Source organism: Euprymna scolopes, chromosome 35, assembly GCF_053919585.1.
Source record: "Euprymna scolopes isolate OS-2025 chromosome 35, ASM5391958v1, whole genome shotgun sequence".
NCBI classification, from domain to species: domain Eukaryota; kingdom Metazoa; phylum Mollusca; class Cephalopoda; order Sepiida; family Sepiolidae; genus Euprymna; species Euprymna scolopes.
The window spans coordinates 11,572,411-11,592,233 of record NC_136516.1 but is presented as its reverse complement, the minus strand read 5'-3'; the positions used below and the strand labels follow the sequence as shown (position 1 = coordinate 11,592,233).

General features: G+C 31.0%; 1 protein-coding gene across 1 annotated transcript in view; it reads right to left on the bottom strand.

The window, feature by feature from the left end:
• Nucleotides 1-19,378, bottom strand: part of LOC145259685 (uncharacterized) — a 30,401-nt gene extending 11,023 nt beyond the window's left edge. Inside the window, exon 1 of the mRNA XM_080117353.1 lies at nucleotides 19,124-19,378. Within this exon, the coding sequence (XP_079973479.1) occupies nucleotides 19,124-19,199 (76 nt within the window). The 5' untranslated portion in view covers nucleotides 19,200-19,378. The remainder of the gene's footprint in view (nucleotides 1-19,123) is intronic.
• Nucleotides 19,379-19,823: the final 445 nt, after the last annotated feature.

The window sequence follows — 19,823 nt, the reverse complement described above, 5'->3', positions numbered from 1 at the left end:
GTATATTCTGTTTTGTTCTGAATACAAATACTTTTTTGTAACCCATATCCATGTCTGTGTCTTTCTTAGGAACCTTTCTGGGCCACAAAATTATTAGTAGTAGATATACCATTTTTTTTTTTTTAAGTGTATTACAAAAATGTGGCACAGGACTGAAAAAAGGGAGGATGGAAGGGCAGTCATATCAAACTAAAGCTAACTATGCTAACCTAGTTAATTCCAAAAATCACTCTTCTCTCGCCAAAATACCACATTTACACTATACAGCTTTCAACGTATACATTTTTTTAATAACAATAAACAATATTGCATGGCTAACTTACTTAAAACCAATATTTATGGCAATATGCAATGAGGATGTTATACAACTCTTTTGATTCATTATTGTAGGCCATGTTGCATAGAAATGGGATTAAAAAAGCATTAAAAAATTTTTTTTTAAATTAGTGGCCATTCCATGCCACCACATTATTATTAGTAGATATTCATTTTCAATAAAAAGTGTATAACTTTTATTAACACTGATTTGCCACCATTCAAGAGTGGTGCAGATCCGAATGCTTTATTTCCTACTAGCAGGGTTATCCAGTGTTTCCCGGGGCAAGAAGTTTTTTTTAACATATTTTCATTGAAACTTCTCTCCACAACCATGTATTTCTCTTCCACCCAGCCCATTCTTCTCTCCACACACACACACACACACACACACACACACACACACACACACACACACACACACAGCTCTGCTTTATATAATAGATTCCGTGAGTCATGAATCAGAATTTTCTTGTTAAATTAGTGCACGTAATACCAAAAAACTGATTCCCCACCCAACAAAACCTAGCCCAGTTGACCCCCAGAGAATGAATAATATTTTCTAAATATTATTCATCTGGGACAATGTCAATCAAGAATATGCCAACTTTGTGGATTTTTGTTTAGTAGTTTTTGACTTTTAGATGAACATACAAACACACATACATACACACAGACAACTATCTTTTATATAATAGATACACCTTTTTCGAAAATTTCAAAAGGAGACCTGCATTTCTGTCAAATCAAATGATCTGTCACCTGGTTGGAGTGGGGATTAAAAAAAATAAAAATTGGAATTAACAAAAAATAAAATTGGAATTTAAAAAAATAAAATTGGAATTAAAAAAAATAAAATTGGAATTAAAAAAAATAAAATTGGAATTTAAAAAAATAAAATTGGAATTAAAAAAAAATGAAATTGGAATTAAAAAAAAAATAAGTATGGATATGACCACAGAAATTTGCACGATTATATTTATAACCAGCAGTGATATAAAAGGAACCAATCAGATGCCAGAACCATATTACGAAATATGTTGAATCTTTTTCAATTTTTCTGTCACAGTTTTCTGTTTTGACATAAAAATGGATCTATGAATTAGGTTCTGCTGATTCTAACTGGAATAATTTTTTTTTTCCTGGGAAAGTTTCTTTGACCGGATTGATGTTGTCATTTTTTTTTTTTTTTTTGGCTTGATACAACAGCATTTTTTATTATAAAAATACTCCATATTCAATAACCCCAACATCGAAATCTACAATTTTTAAAATCTAACAGAAACTTTGTATGAACTTTATATTTTTAAGATGTGTGAATCCACTATTCTGAAAAAATTGAAATGCATTTTGGAGGATTTAATTTTGTATTTAAAGTATTTTTTTAAAAGGACTTTTATTATTTCATTTTTGATTTCAATAAATTAATTGATTAATAATAAAAATTTTTTTTGTTTTTACACTTTTTCACCCCGAATGAGATATCTTGTCACTTGGGACATTAATAGCTATTTTTGGAGAATCGTGTCTAACAGGAGACTGTGGGGCATTGAGCAGGAAAATGTCAGTTCACATTACATTTAAACTTTTATAGATTAGTACAATTAGGGAAGGAAATTCCAAAATGTAGCAGTCCAAAGGATCTCAACAGTGAAGGAGGGTGAGATTTTGCTGATTCTAGAGTGAGTCTGGAGTATGTATGTTGAGTAGGCACAAATGTTACAAGTTCATCAGAGCACATTTCATTAAAGCACTTGTAAAACAATTACATGGTGCAACACTATGGTGATGGGACAGATGTAGCTTGGCTGATAGTGCAGAAAAATAAAATAATGTGTAAGTTCCTATTTACAATGCCTCCCCACAGGACAGAGTTAGACACCAGGGTGGTTTTTTAACGTGGAGAAAAGGAACAAAAATTTAAAATTGTCTCACTCGTGAAGGACTTCTCATCCACTGACAGAGAATAAAAAATTGAAGTGCAGCATCTGAAGAACAGATACTAGTAATAATGTGTAAGTTACATAGAGGCAAGAAACACACAGGCACGAAGAGTCAATTTTAATATAGAGATTTCTTTTTTTTTTAAATGAATAATTTTTTTTTTTAAATCACTTTCATGACTTTTTAAAATTTAAAAATAATTTTGAAGTCAACATTATCTAAATACATTTTTAGTTTTATAATTTAATTCAATAATTCATACCCACAATAATTAAATTTAATTTTCAACATCGTTTCTGATTTTTTTTAGATGCGGATTAGTAATTTAAACTATTCAGACTACTGTTTTCACCTTGAATGCTTTTTTTTTTTTTCTTAACGTTTTAGCTGATATAATCTCTGACTTTCTTCATGTGTTTCTTGTCGAACTCGGGAATCTTCATGGGATTTGAATGAAACCCTTTATTTAATTCATGGTGGTAGCATGCATTAAGGACTGAACCTTGAAACACAAGAACCCATGGCGTAATGGATAAAGTACTACTAGGAAAAATTCAATTATAAGTAACACTCTTCTAGAGATTGAAGGTTTAATACTCAGTACAATAATACTAAGAATACAATCACAAATCACTTAGAACTTCTACCTTCATGGCTGTCGGAAAAAAAACATGCCACCCCCATGGATTAAATAAACAGTTCCTTTTGAAACTCCATACAAATTCCAAAGTTTGACAGAAAGATTCTTGAGTTAGACAAGATACATCTGAAGAAGGTTGGAGGTTACATCAGCCAAAACGTGAAAATAATGCTTAAGATGAAAATAGTAGCCCGAAGAATATAAATTTTTAACATTGCATTTTTTGTTTCATTTTGTTTTATAAATAGCTTCTTTTATTTTTAATTTTGCTTTAAAAAAATTTTTGTTTTAAAAAAAATTGTTTTAAAAAAAAAAAATGGTTTAAAAAATTTTTTTTTTTATTTTTATTTTGCTTTAAAAAAAATTTTGTTTTAAAAAAATTGTTTAAAAAAAAAAAATGGTTTAAAAAATTTTTTTTTTTTTAATTTTGATTTAAAAAATAAAAAAAAACATAATTAGAAGAAAAAAGTGCAACAAGCATGAAAATAAAATCTCCCGGGCAATGTCGGTAGATAAAATGAATTACAATGGCTGACTTGTATGTTATATCTTGACTCCTTGCCTTTATGTAAGTTGTTGATGAGAAAATAATTTGTGGCTTGAATTGGAGGTAAAAGACAAACGAGTCAAGTATTATGGTTAATTGGTGCTTTGGGATCAAAGGAAAGCTTGAATTTTCACATGTACCTCTGTCGTATCAAAGAACAAATAATTCACTGGCACATCAAAAGAAATTGTGGGAGAAGAGAGAGATTATTTAAATCAAAACAAGAAGAAGAGAGATAGAAAGGGAGAAAAGAAATACTAGAGATTATTTAAAGAAGAGAGAGACAAAGAGAGAGAAAGGAAAAATAAAAAGAGAAAAGTAAGAAAAAGAGCAAGAGAAAGAGAAAAGGAAATAGAAAGAGAAATAGAAAAAAAAAAGAGAAAAAAATAGAAAGAGAGAAATTCAGACATTCTGTCCCGGCAATGATACAAGGGAGGTAAGTCAATCCATATTTTAATATTTCATATCTCCTCTCTATATCATATCCATACATTCATATCTTAATAAAGAGGAAAGAAATAAGGGAGAAGGAGTACGTGAGAGTGATAGAGAAGGAAAAATTCAGACGTTCTTTTAAGATGCAAGGGAGATAAGTCAATCCATATTTTAATATCTGATATCTCCTCTCCATTTAATAGAGAAAGATAGAGGAGAGAAAAAGAAAGAAAAGAGAGAAAGAGAGAGACATAAAAAGATGAGAGAGAGAGAGAGAGAGAGAGAGAGAGAGAGAGAGAGTCAGGCCTTTTGCCAAGTCAGTCACACAAGGGAGGTAAGTCAATCCATATTCTAATATTTCTCTAGAAAACTAAATTGATATATTCACACAACACAATAGCTTGGGATTTAAGCTAACATAAATTCTGAAGCATCGATTCTCACTAGTTGGCTCATATCCTAGGCCTTGTGCCAAACCTAATTAAAAACTTAGAAAATATACAGATAAGCTATAAAATTAAACACTGAAGTTCACAATCAAAAACTTACGACTGGTTGTCAGAATCAAATTAGTATAAATTCAAAAAATTACAGAAAATTGATCAAATAGAAAAATAATTACAAGTAAAAATAGAATTTATCGAATTATCAAGTTTTATTGTACGTTTTACTGTAAAAGGGTTGTGTGACCAATTCTGTTGCACAAACAAGGGAGATAATTCTTGGCTTAAATTAAGTGTCTGCCATCTTTAAAAGTGCTATCTGGGAATGTAATTGTGGATGATTTTTTTTTAAAATACTTTTAGCATTAATAATTTTCCGTGATTTTTTGGAATTTATATTAATTTCGCCATAATACATAAGTACGCAATAATGTGTTCACCTGAGATGCGTTGGTTTAAAAGATCACTAAAAATCTTCTATATATCTTATCTATATATATAAAAGCGAAAATGTGTGTATGTATGTTCGCTTTTTGTGTATGTCCAAGAAAGGCTTTTTCCGAGAAGCGGTCTGTCAGCTCACAACTTCTTAAAACTTTTACATCACATATAAATAATATATACGAGTTAACAACGGAGATCACCTGTCTATTTAATATGCTCGACTTTGGGAAGATAAATATTCAACAGTTTTTGCTCGCCACATGTGGATTAGGCTTTTTCGTATAATAAAAGCGACACTAATTCTGGCGGTATTTTTCCGGTCACGATCGCCGGAAATGTCCGAAAGCAATCAGATTTGATCAATGTGAAAATATTTTCCTTATATCAGACAATTGCTATTCAATTTGGACATGGGGAGCTGGTCCCCCCCCCCCGACGACATCTTGGGAAAATAAAAATAAAAAAAGCGTTCCCACAGTAAATGAAATACTATCCTGCAGTCAAAGTCGACCTCATTAAGTCATTAAAACGCGCACCTGCCAATTCTAAGTAATTAAATAAATTCAAACGTGTTTCCGTTAGTATTTCACGGTGGCCCAGTGGTTAATGTCGCACGTTTTTTTTTAACACTTTAATTTCCAACTTCGCCTCAAGGGTTTGGGTTCGATCCTCATACTTACCTACCAAAACTTTTTTTTATTTTACCCCCCCCCCCGGACACAAACACCTGGGTGTTTTGATTTACCCAAAACCACACACACCTCCAAACACCCGGACAACACCAGGTACCCCCGCTAGTCTTCTATATATATAAAAGCGAAAATGTGTGTATATATGTATGTATGTATGTTCGTACGTTGAGTTATTTGGAAAATTATGTGTGAATTTGTCAACATAACCATAATCATTATCATGTACTGCATATGTGTGAGTTTAAAACAAACTTTTTATTTAAAAAAAAATTTTAAAAAAATACAAGCGTCTGTAAATCATATCAATTGGACTGTTGTTTTTCGTCGATTTGTATGTTGAGTTATTTGGAAAAATTTAAAACAAACTTTTTATTAAAAAAAAAAAAAAGGAGAAAAAAGGGACAAAAACGGTCCAGCCACTAATCACCTTACTATGTATGACTTTTGGAATGTTCCTTCATGTGTATTTTACATGTATATGTGTGTGTACGTATGTATAGGCATATGTATATGTGTGCGTATATGTGTGCCTCTACGTGATTATGGTTGCATGTGTGTGCACATGCATGCGTATGTTGGCGTACATCTGTATGTACGCATGTGTTTATTGTCATGTGTATGTGGGGTGGAGAGGGCTACCGTAGGCCGTGGTGAAGGCAACCCCTCTAGGAGAAGCAAATCGTTTAATTTTAAAGTTTATTAAACTTTGTTTTCCAATTTTAGATACTTTAAAAACTTCTTTCGTTAACGTTTGTTTCTAATTTTAGTAGTAATGAACTTCATTACTACTCCGACCACTTCATTACTAATGAAGTGGTCGGAGGCACTAAACTGGTAAAATGGAAAATTATTCCCAAATAGCATTCAGGGGGGGGGGGGGAAATGCTCTTCCATATAAATAATTTAAATCGTTCCAAAGTATCGCAAACTTAAATAAACAAATAATATGTGTAGTGAACTAACAAAGTATTTTATTGTCCCTTCTGCTCTTCCGTAGATGTCAAAAAAGTCACGTAACATTTTATTTTTGTATTGTTTTCTACCCCCAATGGAAAAAAAAAAAAACCGGATTTTACTTAATTATTTCTAACAATAATGATACATCTTTTTTTACATTTCGGTAATTTAATCTGTAAGTAAACTATTTGAATGTAAAATAAATTTTTAATTGAATTAAATTACAGTAGTAAATAATAGTTAAAAAAAAAAAAAAAAAAAAAAGAAAGAAAAAACAATCGTTCGCCGTGGCTCGCATCAAGCACATCAATTGATGACGTCACCAGATCATGTGTACATTTTGGAAAAGTTCACATAAAAATGGTAGTGCCTAGTATTCCGATATCGACGTTTATCTTTTATTATAAAAGTTGTATTTTTATACTTTATTATTTATAAAAACTAGCGGTACCTGTTGAAATTCCACAAGGGACTCATTCATATGTAATATACATCGGTGTTAGCATTCTGTAGATGTTCAGTATAAATAGAGATGCTTTGATAATATTGTAGCCTTTTTGTTAAAACTGCAAAAGTATTTATTTAAGCTAGCACAAACGTCCGGTAAAGCCCGGTCGTAAAGTACGCTTAAATATTATATTTTAATTCTTGCAGATTTCGTATATATCATTAAACAGTTAATGTTCTATCGATTTTTATATATTATAAAGTTGTGATTTCAAAATATATATATATATATATATATATATATATATATATATATATATATATATATATATATGACTTGGGTGCATTAGCTTGAATCGAAACCGAAATAAAAACTTATGAAAAATATAAACTTGAATTCCATAAGCCATAGTCGAAACCGAAACCAAAACTTGTGAAGAATTCTTGGTAAAATTATTTATGACAAGAAATAGAACATAACAAATAAACGACCCGGATGTAAGCGTGACACACAAAAGAACAGACGCACTATCGTCAACACCTGATTTTTGGAAAACAGTTCATAATATATATTTCATTATAAAAGGTCTATTTTTGTTTGATAAAAAATAAACAGTTCATAAACATACTATTGGGGGGAAAAAAAAACAGTTAATAAATATAAAATAAAAAAATAAAAAACAGTCCATAATATATTTTTATTATAAAAAAAAAAAAAAAACTACATGAATTAAAAAAATAAATATTTCATAAAATATTATTGGGGAAAAATAGTTCGAAAATATAAAAAAAAAACACAGTATGTGAATTAATAAACAAAACAGTTCATAAACATATTATAAAGTTTATAATCTATTATATCTATAAAAGTGAACATGTATCTGTGTGTGTACATTTACCTACGCAATAATTCTGTCAATTTTCAGTCTACAGACTCGAAATTTGAAATACAGGGTACTGAGATTTGGGAAAATCTTTGTCATCCGTTTTCGGCCAGAAATTTGGCTGTTAAAGGGCCAAAGTTCAACGATTTGACCTTAGCGAACTCTACCAAACTCCTCCGACAATGTTGGGTCTAAACATTTGAAATTTTAGATATAGGTTCCTTGGACATGGATCTAACTTGATAACTTGATTTGAGCCCAAAACAATAAATATTAAGGGGTCATAATAGGGGTCAAAGTTAAAAAAAATTGACCTTTTTTTTTTTTTTTTTTTGCTCAACATACACAACCAAACGCCGGGCTGAAATGCTAGTTTTATTATAAAAGTTCAAATAAAGACCGGTTGAATAAAACTTCTATTTTTATATCTGCATTTTAAAAAAACAAAAACAGGTACATTCTGAACAGTTTGGGCCATAAGTACCTAAAAATTTGCCAATACGTTGGTTGCTCTGCCAAACGGCTTTGTAAACACGGGGGTGCGGAACGTAAATTTAACCCAAATTTCATATTCCAATAATCACATAATGATCAAATATTTGGTACTCCTTTGGGCGTTGAACGGGTAAATGTTTACCTTAACTACAACAGAACACCGACCAATAGAATTTTATTTATTTATTTTTTTGTTTTTTTGGTTTTCGGGGTTGCTGACAACGAATCTGATATTCAAACCCGTCGCAAATTTACCGTTTGCATGGTATTAACCTCTGAACCCTTGCACTATTTGTGCCAACTCATCGCCATTGTTTATGCTATTCTTACATGATGCGTTCGTGCATAGACGCGCGTAGTAAGGTGACTTGCCACATCGCGGAAGAGTTTTTTAGCAGACATTTAAAATAACACGAAAGTTTTCAAAAACAAAATATGGTTCATTTTTCTGTGTTACGTAGTTTTTGATGCTTTTTTAATTGATCTAAAAAATTAAGTTTTCACGAGTCGTTTACAAAAGCATTTTTATTTTTCGTTTTTTATTTTGTTTTTGGAGGGGGGTCAATTATAAAACTTGTACAATATTTAACAGGTGCTTCTGCAGTTTAATTTACTGTTTGTTTCCGTAATATACGAGCCGGCATACACTGAGCAGAAGAACTGTTTAATTTTTCATAAAAATTATGTTTACATTGGGGGTAGGGCGGTGGGGAGGAGGGGCAGGGGCAGGGGGGACGGGTGGTGTAGTGCGAGGGTTCAGGGGTTAATACCATACAAACGGTAAATTTGCGACGAGTTTGAATATCAGATTCGTTGTCAGCGACCCCGAAAACCTCAAAAAAAAAAAAAAAAAGAAAAAAAATTTATTGGTCGGTGTTCTGTTGTAGTTAAAGTAAACATTTACCCATTAAATTTTTCTGCTGGTCGCCATGGAATTCAACGCCCAAGCAGTACCAATTAAAAAAATTTTTTAGCGATTTTTAGCGATTAATATCTTATTGAAGCCATTACAAAGCTTATTTGGATCTATTTCTGGAGAGGTTCCTGGGGCGGGTGGGGGGGGTCTAACTTAAATATGGCTTAATGAGACAATTCTTTTCAGAAAATTAGATTTTTTTAGTTAAAAAAAAAAGACTTTATCAATTTATATGATTTTTGGAAATATATTTTCATTCAGTAACGGGTACGTACATCAAAGATTTTCCTGTATCTTTTTTTTTTTAATTAAATTCTGGACTTGTACCAAAAATTGTAATTAATTTTAAAGAGCTTTTTAACAATAGCCAACAAACAAGTGAAGAGAATAAATATATAACAGATAATGTAGGGATGGGCAAACTTTTCAGTGCAAAGGACCGCATTAAAAAAATTCAAATTTTACTGGGCCGCATCAAAGAAAAAATGCAATTAATTTTCATTTATTATCATTTTAAAGTACTATAGAAGATTCCCATGAAACATTTATTTGAAAAATACAATATTTTTTATGACAGTTCTATTTTCATGTTTCAACATCTAATGTTTGATTAAAAAAACACGGTGCATAAACATGTGTTTAGTATAAAGGTTATAATTTTATTAAAGTGCAAATAAAAGACTGCTTGAAGAAACTATTTTCATGTTTTTTTGTTGTTTTTTTTAAGCTACAATGTATACATACTGTTTGTCTGACGTCACTTCCGCCGAATGGCTTTGTAAACAAAGAAATGTCAATCTTAACGAAAGCCCTGATTAAAATTTTATGCGTGATTGTGTGTAAACCGTCAGCGTTTTACACAATAACAGAAACGTCACCATTTCATGTATTTACTATTTTCTGAAGAGTCAATTCTATGGATGAGCATTGCCGCTATAAGTGTTAATGGAAGTAACGTTTTTTTATTTGTGTTTTTGTTGTATTACACATACATTCGAAAAAGTTGTCAAAAAAAAAATAAATATGTATATATATATAACAAATAAATGTTAGCAAACGTAAGATCAGTCACTTTTCTACCAAACTGGATAATTTTTTAGTGTTTTTATTTAATGTAAAATGTTTATTCGGTTCGAAAAACATAGTGTTTACCGATATATTTGAAAAATACAAATGGCAACCGACTCTCTGTTGAACACGTTAAGTTTGGGAAAATGAGATAAAACTATACAAAATACTGTTAGGCACTCACTCAATGTATGTTACCGTGACATTGGCTGACATATATTCGGTTGGTTTTTAACAGCATTTTGTAGTTTTTAGTTTTAACTCATTTTCCCAAACTTAACGTGTTCACCACAGAGTCGGCCGCCATTTGTATTTTCCAAATATATCGGTAAACACTGTTTTTTCGAGCCGAATTAAACATTTTACATTGAATAAAAACACTAAAAAATTATCCACCTCAACACTAAACTTTACAATGATTGATTATGTGGGTTTTCGGGTATGATGATAACGAATATCACATTTAAATTTTGCATAGATAAGTCGTTTTCTGGATATTAAGACCTTTATTATCCACTGGTGGTCATGTCTTAATATCCAGAAAACGACTAAATGAATTTCAGTGGCCGTCGCTATTCTTAACATAAGGGGGGTGCAGTTGTTTTCTAACACGCATGAGTCATGCGTGTTAGAAAACAACTGCACCCCCCCCCTTATGTTAAGAATAGCGACGGCCACTGAAATTCATTTAGTAATACATTGGAAAAAATATCTTAATATCTAGAAAACTATTTGTCTGCGTAAAATTTAAATGTGATATTCGTTTTCAGCATACTCGAGTCGTCATTTTAAAAGTGAGTGTTTACGGTGGAAAGAAAGTAATAAAAGTTATTCTTTATGCAAGAGAGGTGGGCGTGTTCTCGTCGAGAGGTTTTAATACGGGGGATCAATTTATTGTATTAGAAACTGTACACACACGTAAGTATACTAAAAAAAAATTCGGGTTTGTATTACTGTACTGTATAGATTCGAAAAAGTTGTAAAATATATATATATATAACAAATAAATGTTATCAAAGGTAAGATAAGTTACTTTTCTACCTAACTAGGTAATTTTCTAGTGTTTTTATTTAATGTAACATGTTTATTCAGCTCGAAAAACACAGTGTTTACCGATGTATCCGAAAATTTAAAATGGCGCCGACTCTCTCTTTGAGACGGTAAATTTGGATAAAGGAGTAAAAATAAAACTATTTGCAAAATACTGTTAAAAACCCAGCGATTATATATCAGCCCATGTTACGGTAACATATATTGAGCGAGTTCCTAACAGTATTTTGTTTAGTTTTTTTTTTAACACCTTTTCCCAAACTTACCGTGTCAAAGATAGAATCGGCGTCATTTTAAATTTTCCAATACATCGGTAAACACTATGTTTTTCGAGCTGAATAAACACGTTACATCAAATAAAAACGCTAAAAACATATCCAGTTAGATAGAAAAGTAACTTATCTTGCCTTTAATAACATTTATTTGTTATATATTTGTTTTTTGACAACTTTTTTCGAATCTATGTGTTGTACAGTAATATAAACCAGAGTTTTCTTGTTTTTCACAAAACTATACACATACACACACACACATATGTTTAAATGCCTGAATACGTCATTTACCATTTTTCAAGTAACTAATCCAATTAATTCGGTTGAAAAATTACGCAGTTTAAAAATGAAATCTTGAAAAGATGAAGCGTGTTCTTACCTTGGTTGGAGTCAGTTGCTCACCGCAATGACTTTGAAATATTCAAATCGAATGGCGCGAAATTTGAATTTGAAATGAGAAATTTAAATTATCAATGTTCAGAGTTTCACACACGGTAGGGGATAGTGTAAAAAAAAAAAAGAAAAGAAAAAAAGGCATCTTTTTTTCCTTTTCTTTTTCGCACACATTCCTTAAATTACATTATCACTTCCTGTCTATGTCTCAGTGTTTCTTGTCTCTGGAGACATTTTTTTTTAAATTTCCAAATCGAATATTGCAATCAAAAACGCAATAGCGTAATATAGTAATTTTTAAATCTCATTTTAAAGAATAATTTGACTCTCTTGTAGCAATGCCTCTCTGGTCCTATTTTCCCTTGTTCTCGCTCAAATTCGTGGCAGCTGGCCGACATCAGTGATATTTTTTCATTAACAATGTTTTGCTTTTTTTACTGATATACATTATTGCACAATAAAAATTCTTAAATTAAAACAAAAAAATCATTATTCTTATTTCAAATCAAGTAAAAATTCAAGTTTTTTTTTTTTTTTCAGATTAAATTTTAAAAAGTTATTCTAGCAAATTACCTAACAATTTAATAAACAAAAATATCGTAGAAACTGAATTGACCTTGAAAATACCATTTAAAAAAATAGCCTTTATAAATTTAGTAATCGAGAAGAAAAAAACATGGCATTTTTACTTGATTAAATAATTGGAAATAAGAAAAATGATTTTTTTATTTAATTACTTTTATTCGGAATAGGAGCATGTAAGCGAAAAAATCGAAAGTAGAATCATGAGAACATCTGCGAGAGGAGAACTATGGGAGAGTTGTGCGATCAATTTTTTTATGACAAACTCAGTAATGTCCCTTGATCTTATTTAAGGGTCCGCCATTTTTAAACAAAATGTCAGAACGTAATTATGGATTGTTTTTGTTGATATCCATTGACCAAAACGTGTACGCAGCTGTGATTAACCAGTCTTGCCGAGGTCAAAGAAGGTTTGATCGTCAATTTTTAATGGTAAAATCCAGTCCCCCTCTCTAAAAAGACAAAAATGGGTGCAAATCCAAAGTTGAACCTGGCACCAGTCTGTAATTTTTTTATTTCGACTTTTATTATTATTTTTTTTTTTTTCAATTTTTGGGTTTGTATTACTGTACATATAGATTCGAAAAAGTTGTCAAAAAACAAATATATAATAAATAAATATTATCAAAGGCAAGATAAGTTACTTTTCTACCAAACTGGACACATTTTTTTTTTGTTTTTATTCAATGTAACATGTTTATTCAGCTCGAAAAACATGCAGTGTTTACCGATGTATTGGACAATTTAAAATGGCGCCCGACACTCTTTAACATGGTAAGTTTGGGAAAAGGTGTTATAAATAATAAACTAGACAAAATACTATTAAAAAAAACACCGAATATATGTCAACTTATGTCACGGTAACATATAATGAGCGAATTTCTAACAGTATTTTTTCTAGTTTATTATTTATAACATCTTTTCCTGAACTTACCGTGTCAAAGAGAGTGTCGGGCGCCATCTTGAATGTTCCAATACATACATCGGTAAACACTGTATGCTTTTCGAGCTGAATAAACATGTTACATTGAATAAAAACACGAAAAATATATCCAGTTTGGTAGAAAAGTAACTTATCTTGCCTTTGATAACATTCATTTGTTATATATTTGTTTTTTGACAACTTTTTCGAATCTATGTGTACAGTAATACAAACTCCAATTGTTTTCATCAGATTATCTAATGGTCACTAATCTACCAGATTATATAAAAAAAAAACACATGGTAAATGTGTATTTCTACGGTGTAAATTATTTAACAGACAAAAATTTATAACAATTATTTTTATATAAAACACATAAGACCCTAAGGCTGAAATAAAACCTCCGAAAATTTAATTTTTATTATTTTTTTCTACATTTTTTATTAAATGTACGACAATTATGGTTTTTTTGTTTTGTTGTTTTTTTTAATAGAACATGGACACCAAAACTCATGGTCCCATGAAAATACTCCCTGCCCCCCACCCCAAAAAAGAAACAAAAAAAAACAATTTGAAAAAAAAAATAGAATGCCAATATGAAAAAAAAATGGCCACTAATGTGTTAATAATAATTTACGCACTTGAAGTGCACATTTAGAAAAAGACCCCCCCCCCCAAAAAAAAAAAACGCCTGCTAAAATCATGGTTCCATGGAAGGGCGCTTATGTCAACGGAGATAACCAGCATAACATAGCAAAAATAAGAATATTTTGCAAGATATAATTTGGGACGCTGAAACAATCAGTAGAACAATGAAAGAATGTTAAATAAAAACAAAAAAGATTACACGATTACTGTAGCGCGCCAGCGGAGTTCCGGAAATTGCTGAAGCAATTTACGAAAAGGAACTAAGTTAGCGAATTTAATCAACAAACTGAAAAATATAACCATGTTAAGTAGCAAAATAAACTTATTATTAATTAGCACAAAACAAAAGTAAACAACCTGTTACAATGAAACTATGTTAATTAATCAACAACAATTAACATTTTATTTAATTAATCAAGAAGTTTTTTTCCAGTTAGCCAAAGAAAAACGCTTCCCTTATTTAAGAGACCTTCCCTTCCCAACCCCCCGAACACTTTATCATGAGCAGAATCTTTGAACGTTGTTATTTTTCCTACTTTAATTATAGATAGAAATGACTGATTTATTTATTTTTTCATTTTCGTTTAAAAAAATTACATTGACGGTTTAAATACTTCAAAATTTACTTCAAAAAAGTTTTCTATTTTCGTTGTTTTGTGTGCGTTAATTATTATGCGCCCCAAATTATACCTTGTAAAATGAAACTACAGAATAGTAAAAAAAAAAAAAATTAATTAAACTTTAATATTGACGGTTTAAATACTTCAAAATCTTCAAAAAAGTTTTAATCATCCTGACGCTGACTGATTACCTAAAATAAAGAAAAACAAATTTCTTCTTTTTTTTTTCGTGTAATTATTTTATTTTTTATTTTATTTATTTTTTTTCGTTTTTCATTGTTCTGATTATTTCAGCGTCCCAAATTATATCTTGCAAAATATTCTCATTTTTGCTATGTTTATGCTGGTTATCTCCCTTAGGTTTGATGATCCGTTGACATAAGCGCCATTTTTAAGGGGTGTTCCGTTTCTAATACTAAGTTCTCGTAAATCGATCCCCTATTTTAGTAGCATCGACTTTTTTCGGCTAAATTTCGCGAATTTAGCCATTTTACAGCCAATTTATTCTTCAAAACACACAAAAAAAAACTATTGAAATAAGAATTAACGTAACTTGGTTTGCAGTTATTTTTTTTTTTTTTCATTTTATTATTATTTGGGGGGGGCTCTTTATAATAGCGCGTCGTCCTCAGGGTTGCAAGACCATTAGGCACCTTCAAAAGTCACCACGGAATTACCCCCTCCCCCAGGTAAAATAGGTAGAATCCCTTGAGAGCGTATGGTGGTTGTATGAGAAAATAAATCTGTGTACGCATTATAAATGTTTTTTTTTTCTGTGCCTAGGCGTCATTTCGAGTTACAAGTTTATTTACTGCACCCATCTGAACTAGAGAAAATCATGATTAAAATGTGTGTGTCTCGTGTAAATAACTAACCATGAATATCTAATGGCTGACGTTCTGAAGACCAGACGGTGATCAAAAAGTCAGATCGAGCGTATCGGAAAACGAAATGAGACCAACGAAATGAGACCAAATTGACAACTCGGAAATTCTAAAAGAAACAATTTAAACAAATTTTATTTTCTACTCATGTAGAATAAATGCAACAACAACAAAAGAAAACATGAAAAATAATTATGGTATTTGTACAGTTTAATCAAGACATTAAAAAAAATGAGAATATTGAAAAAAGTTTAAATTGTACATATCCGTTATGGAATGAAGTTCTCCGAAAAATTTTCATCAAGTAGTTTTTGTTTTACAGCGAAAAAACAATTTGTTATGATACCGAGCAAAAGGTTCGATTTTTAGGAAGAAAAGTAGTAATAAAGACGGAGAGGGGGGTGTCGGCGCTTTAACTGGAGTGCTGTTGTGCCTGTGCCGTGCTCAATAAATTTCATAATTGCTGACTTCAACGCGCTCTCATGAAAACGTGTTTTTTCGCTGTAAAAAAAAAAAAAAAAAAAAAAAAACTACTCGATCAAATTAAGGGAATTTTTTTTTCGGAGATCTTCTTCAGTCCAAAACGGATACGTACAATATAACTTTTTTTTCGATATTTTCATTTTTTAATGTCTTGATTAAACTGTACAAGTACCATAATTATAATTAATCAATCAATTAATTTTTTTTCAAATGTTTTTTCTTTCATTATTTTTTTTCGAATGTTTTAAAAAAGACATTTTTCCAATAATTATTAAAGCAAAAATAGCCGAATAAGTCTTTTTTATTCAAGAAAATAAAAGGTACTCGTTTTTGTTTATCGCTACAAGTGCTAATCCGGACTTGCACCAATTTTCTTGTTACAACTATAATCTCTGGCAACCCATCCCCACCCCAAAATACGGACAAACAAAAAATGCCCATCCAAAAAGAAAAAAAGAACATGCCCGCCCCCAAAAAAAACATCCATAAAAAAGCGTAAAAAAACACGGTAAAAAAAAATATCCCTCTCAAAAAAAAAAAAATCCCCCAAAAATAAAACATAACAAAATAATCCGAAAAGCGCAAAGTTCAAGCAAAAAGAAAACAAACAAAAATAAATTAAAAAAAAAAAAAAAACGCCAAACTGATTTCCTTTTCGGATTAATGAATGCTCCCTCGAACGAATTGCGTACAACATCGGAGCCAAATGCGTGTAAATCAACCAAAATAACAACTTGCTGAAATTATTTATTTTAAAAACATTAACCATTAAATTTTTTCATTTTAGCATTTCCGAGTTGTCAATTTGGTCTCATTTCGTTTTCCGGTACGCTCGATCTGACTTTTTGATCACCCGTCTCGTCTTCTGAACGTCGGCCATATTACATATTCATGGTTAGTTATTTACACGAGACACACACATTTTAATCATGATTTTCTCTAGTTCAGATGGGTGCAGTAAATAAAATTTTCATTCGAAATGACCCCTAATGTACTAATGTACAGAAAAAGAAACATTTATAATGCGTACACAGCTTTATTTTCTCGTATAATCACAATACGCTCTGAAGGGATATTACCTAATTTTCTACCTTATCGATTTTCGTAATTTTTTAATTACCGTCATCTTAAAAATACGAGAAACACGTAGATTACATTATTTTCATGTGAAATTCAGTTTTACGATTTCCGAAATTTCGTTCCAATAGTGTAGTAGAAGCGCCTTTTTTTCTTTTTTTTTTTTTTTTTTCAAATTTTTGTTTTTAGTTATGTTTGTAATCGATAATTGATGAGATTAACGTAAAAAAAGAAAAAGAAGAAAAAAATGTAAACTGTGGAATCTAGAGATGAGGGTTAATTTCTTAAACGTCTGCCTTTAATTTTTTTTTTTTATATATATATAATAAAATTAGTGGCCGCCAGCGATTAAATAATTGAATTAAGCTTCCATTTTCAAGACTTAATAAATTAAATTGAATTAAGCTAACTATGGCAACGGTAAAATTTTATTTAGGTTTTCTTTCACATTATTATATATAAATATTTATTATGAAATAATTATTGAATAAAACAATATGATTTTTCTTTTTGGTGTTTCTACAGAATTTGAACCTAACCAAACCGATTTTTTCCAAACTCAAGCTAAGGGATTTACCCCTTATTTTAAACTAGGGGAATGGGGAGCTTTAGCTCGCATTTCTCGAACGGTCCTAATATTTTGTTGTCAAAGTGTAGTTATTCATTTTTGCCATTTTTTTCCGGTGCTATTTTTACCGAGCACCAAACAAAAACATGGGCGAATAAGATCACAGTAATTCGAACTTGCGACATCAGCCTTGTAATACTACCTATCTCACATTAGTTGCTTTAAATCATCTAAAAAATAATTTCTTTAATACAAATAAAACTACCTGGTGAATGTACGTGATTTTGGGAATATGACGTTTTCGTTCCGTGACGGGTACATACATCATAAAGATTTTTCGGTAGATTTTTTTTTTTTTTTTTTTTTTAATTAGGATGAATTCTAAATAAGAACCAGAAACAGTAATTATAATTTTTTACCCATTGTCGTTGGGGTAATGGGGTTACTAATGGGCTTAGAGAAAAATATTTACGTTTAAAGTTTTTGGTATTTTTTTAATTAGGTCTACCTCCACAATTTTCTTTTAAATGACAACTTTTATGGGTTTCGACTATGCTGAATACGAAAATCGCATTGAAATTTTGCAGAAATAAGTACTTATCGAAAGTTTTTAAGAAATATGAGGCACTTTTTACTATATGGACAACAAAACGAAAAGTGTGGTCACAAAACAAAGTATACAAAAAAAAAAATGTTACCAAAGGCAAGATAAGTTACTCTTCATCTCCGGATAAACGATTAGTGTTCCGGCCCTGTCGGTGGGGCAATGGGGCATTAGAATACGCCGACTGCCTCCCTGCAGAGGGTAAAAGTCCCCCAATGGGGGTCCTGGATATGACCTTAAACTATATCCAGTGGTGAGTGAGCCGGTGAGGCCCCAGCTTGCGGGCTTTGGGGAGTGTGGAGCCACCCTTTAATTACCATTGCTCCCAGGTCCACTCTGACCCGGAGTGGTAGTACCTGTTAGGGTCCCAACTATGGGTTAAATAGAAACCGACGTGAAAACAACAAATATATTCTATTAAAAAAAATTTTTCTTCAAAATCTTTGGATTCGGCATTAAATAACCCGAAAAGAGTTGATATGCCGTAAAACAAAAACAACCAACCAACCAACAATTAGTGTTCCAACTTATTTTAAAGCGTTTATTCAGTTCGAAAAACAAGTAGTGTCGAGTGTTACGTGAAAATAAGAAAAAAATAGCCAATATGAGATGGTCACATCTTTGGGACTCAATAATCACTCAAAACTCGAAAATTAAACAAAATACTAGTAGAAATCCAAATTCACCCAATAAATGTCATGGTTGCATATGTTTAAAACAAAAATGCTAAATTATTAATTTCATTAATTAACCACGTTTGACAAAAACATATCATTTAAAAAAATTTACTTACCGAATTTGTCTGTTTTTCGAGATTTAATGTTCCTTTTTTTGTACGGTCGAATTGTAAACATAAAACAGAGCGGCATTTTTTTTTTTAAATTAAATTTAATGCATGAATATATATTTTTTTATTATTATTATTTTAAGAATTGATGGGGTTCTTGTGACGAAACTTTAAAAAATGAATTAATTACGCAAAAAATAGTTTTTGTGTGTGTGGGCGTTCATTTTTTTAAATCAAGTGCGTGAAATTGACGTTAATTTTTTTTCTTTTTTTTCTGTTTTTTTCCTTCTTTTTTCTTTTTTTTTATTTTTAAGGCGCATTTTATATATCACGCCCTTTCTTTATTTACAACCCCCAAAGATGTGCCCGTATTGGATAAATCGAATCAAATGCTGTCCCTACGTAATTGTCTACCCCACCCCTTCAACGACGAGGGCAAAAAATTAGACAATTAGGGTTTTTAATTTAGCGAGGAGGGGCTCAGCTAGCCATTTTTTTTTTTTTTTAAGGGCCCACTTTTAATTAAAATTGCCTTAGTCGAAGAGTTATTTATTGCCTCCCACACCGCAGGAAGATGTGATACAAGGTCAGGAAGGTGTGGAAAGACAAGCCAACACCCCTAAAGGAAGGGCACTATAGCCATTTCAAAATTGCCTGAGCAGCCCCGTCGGCATTCGGAAGCGATTTAGGCATTAAGCAATAAACT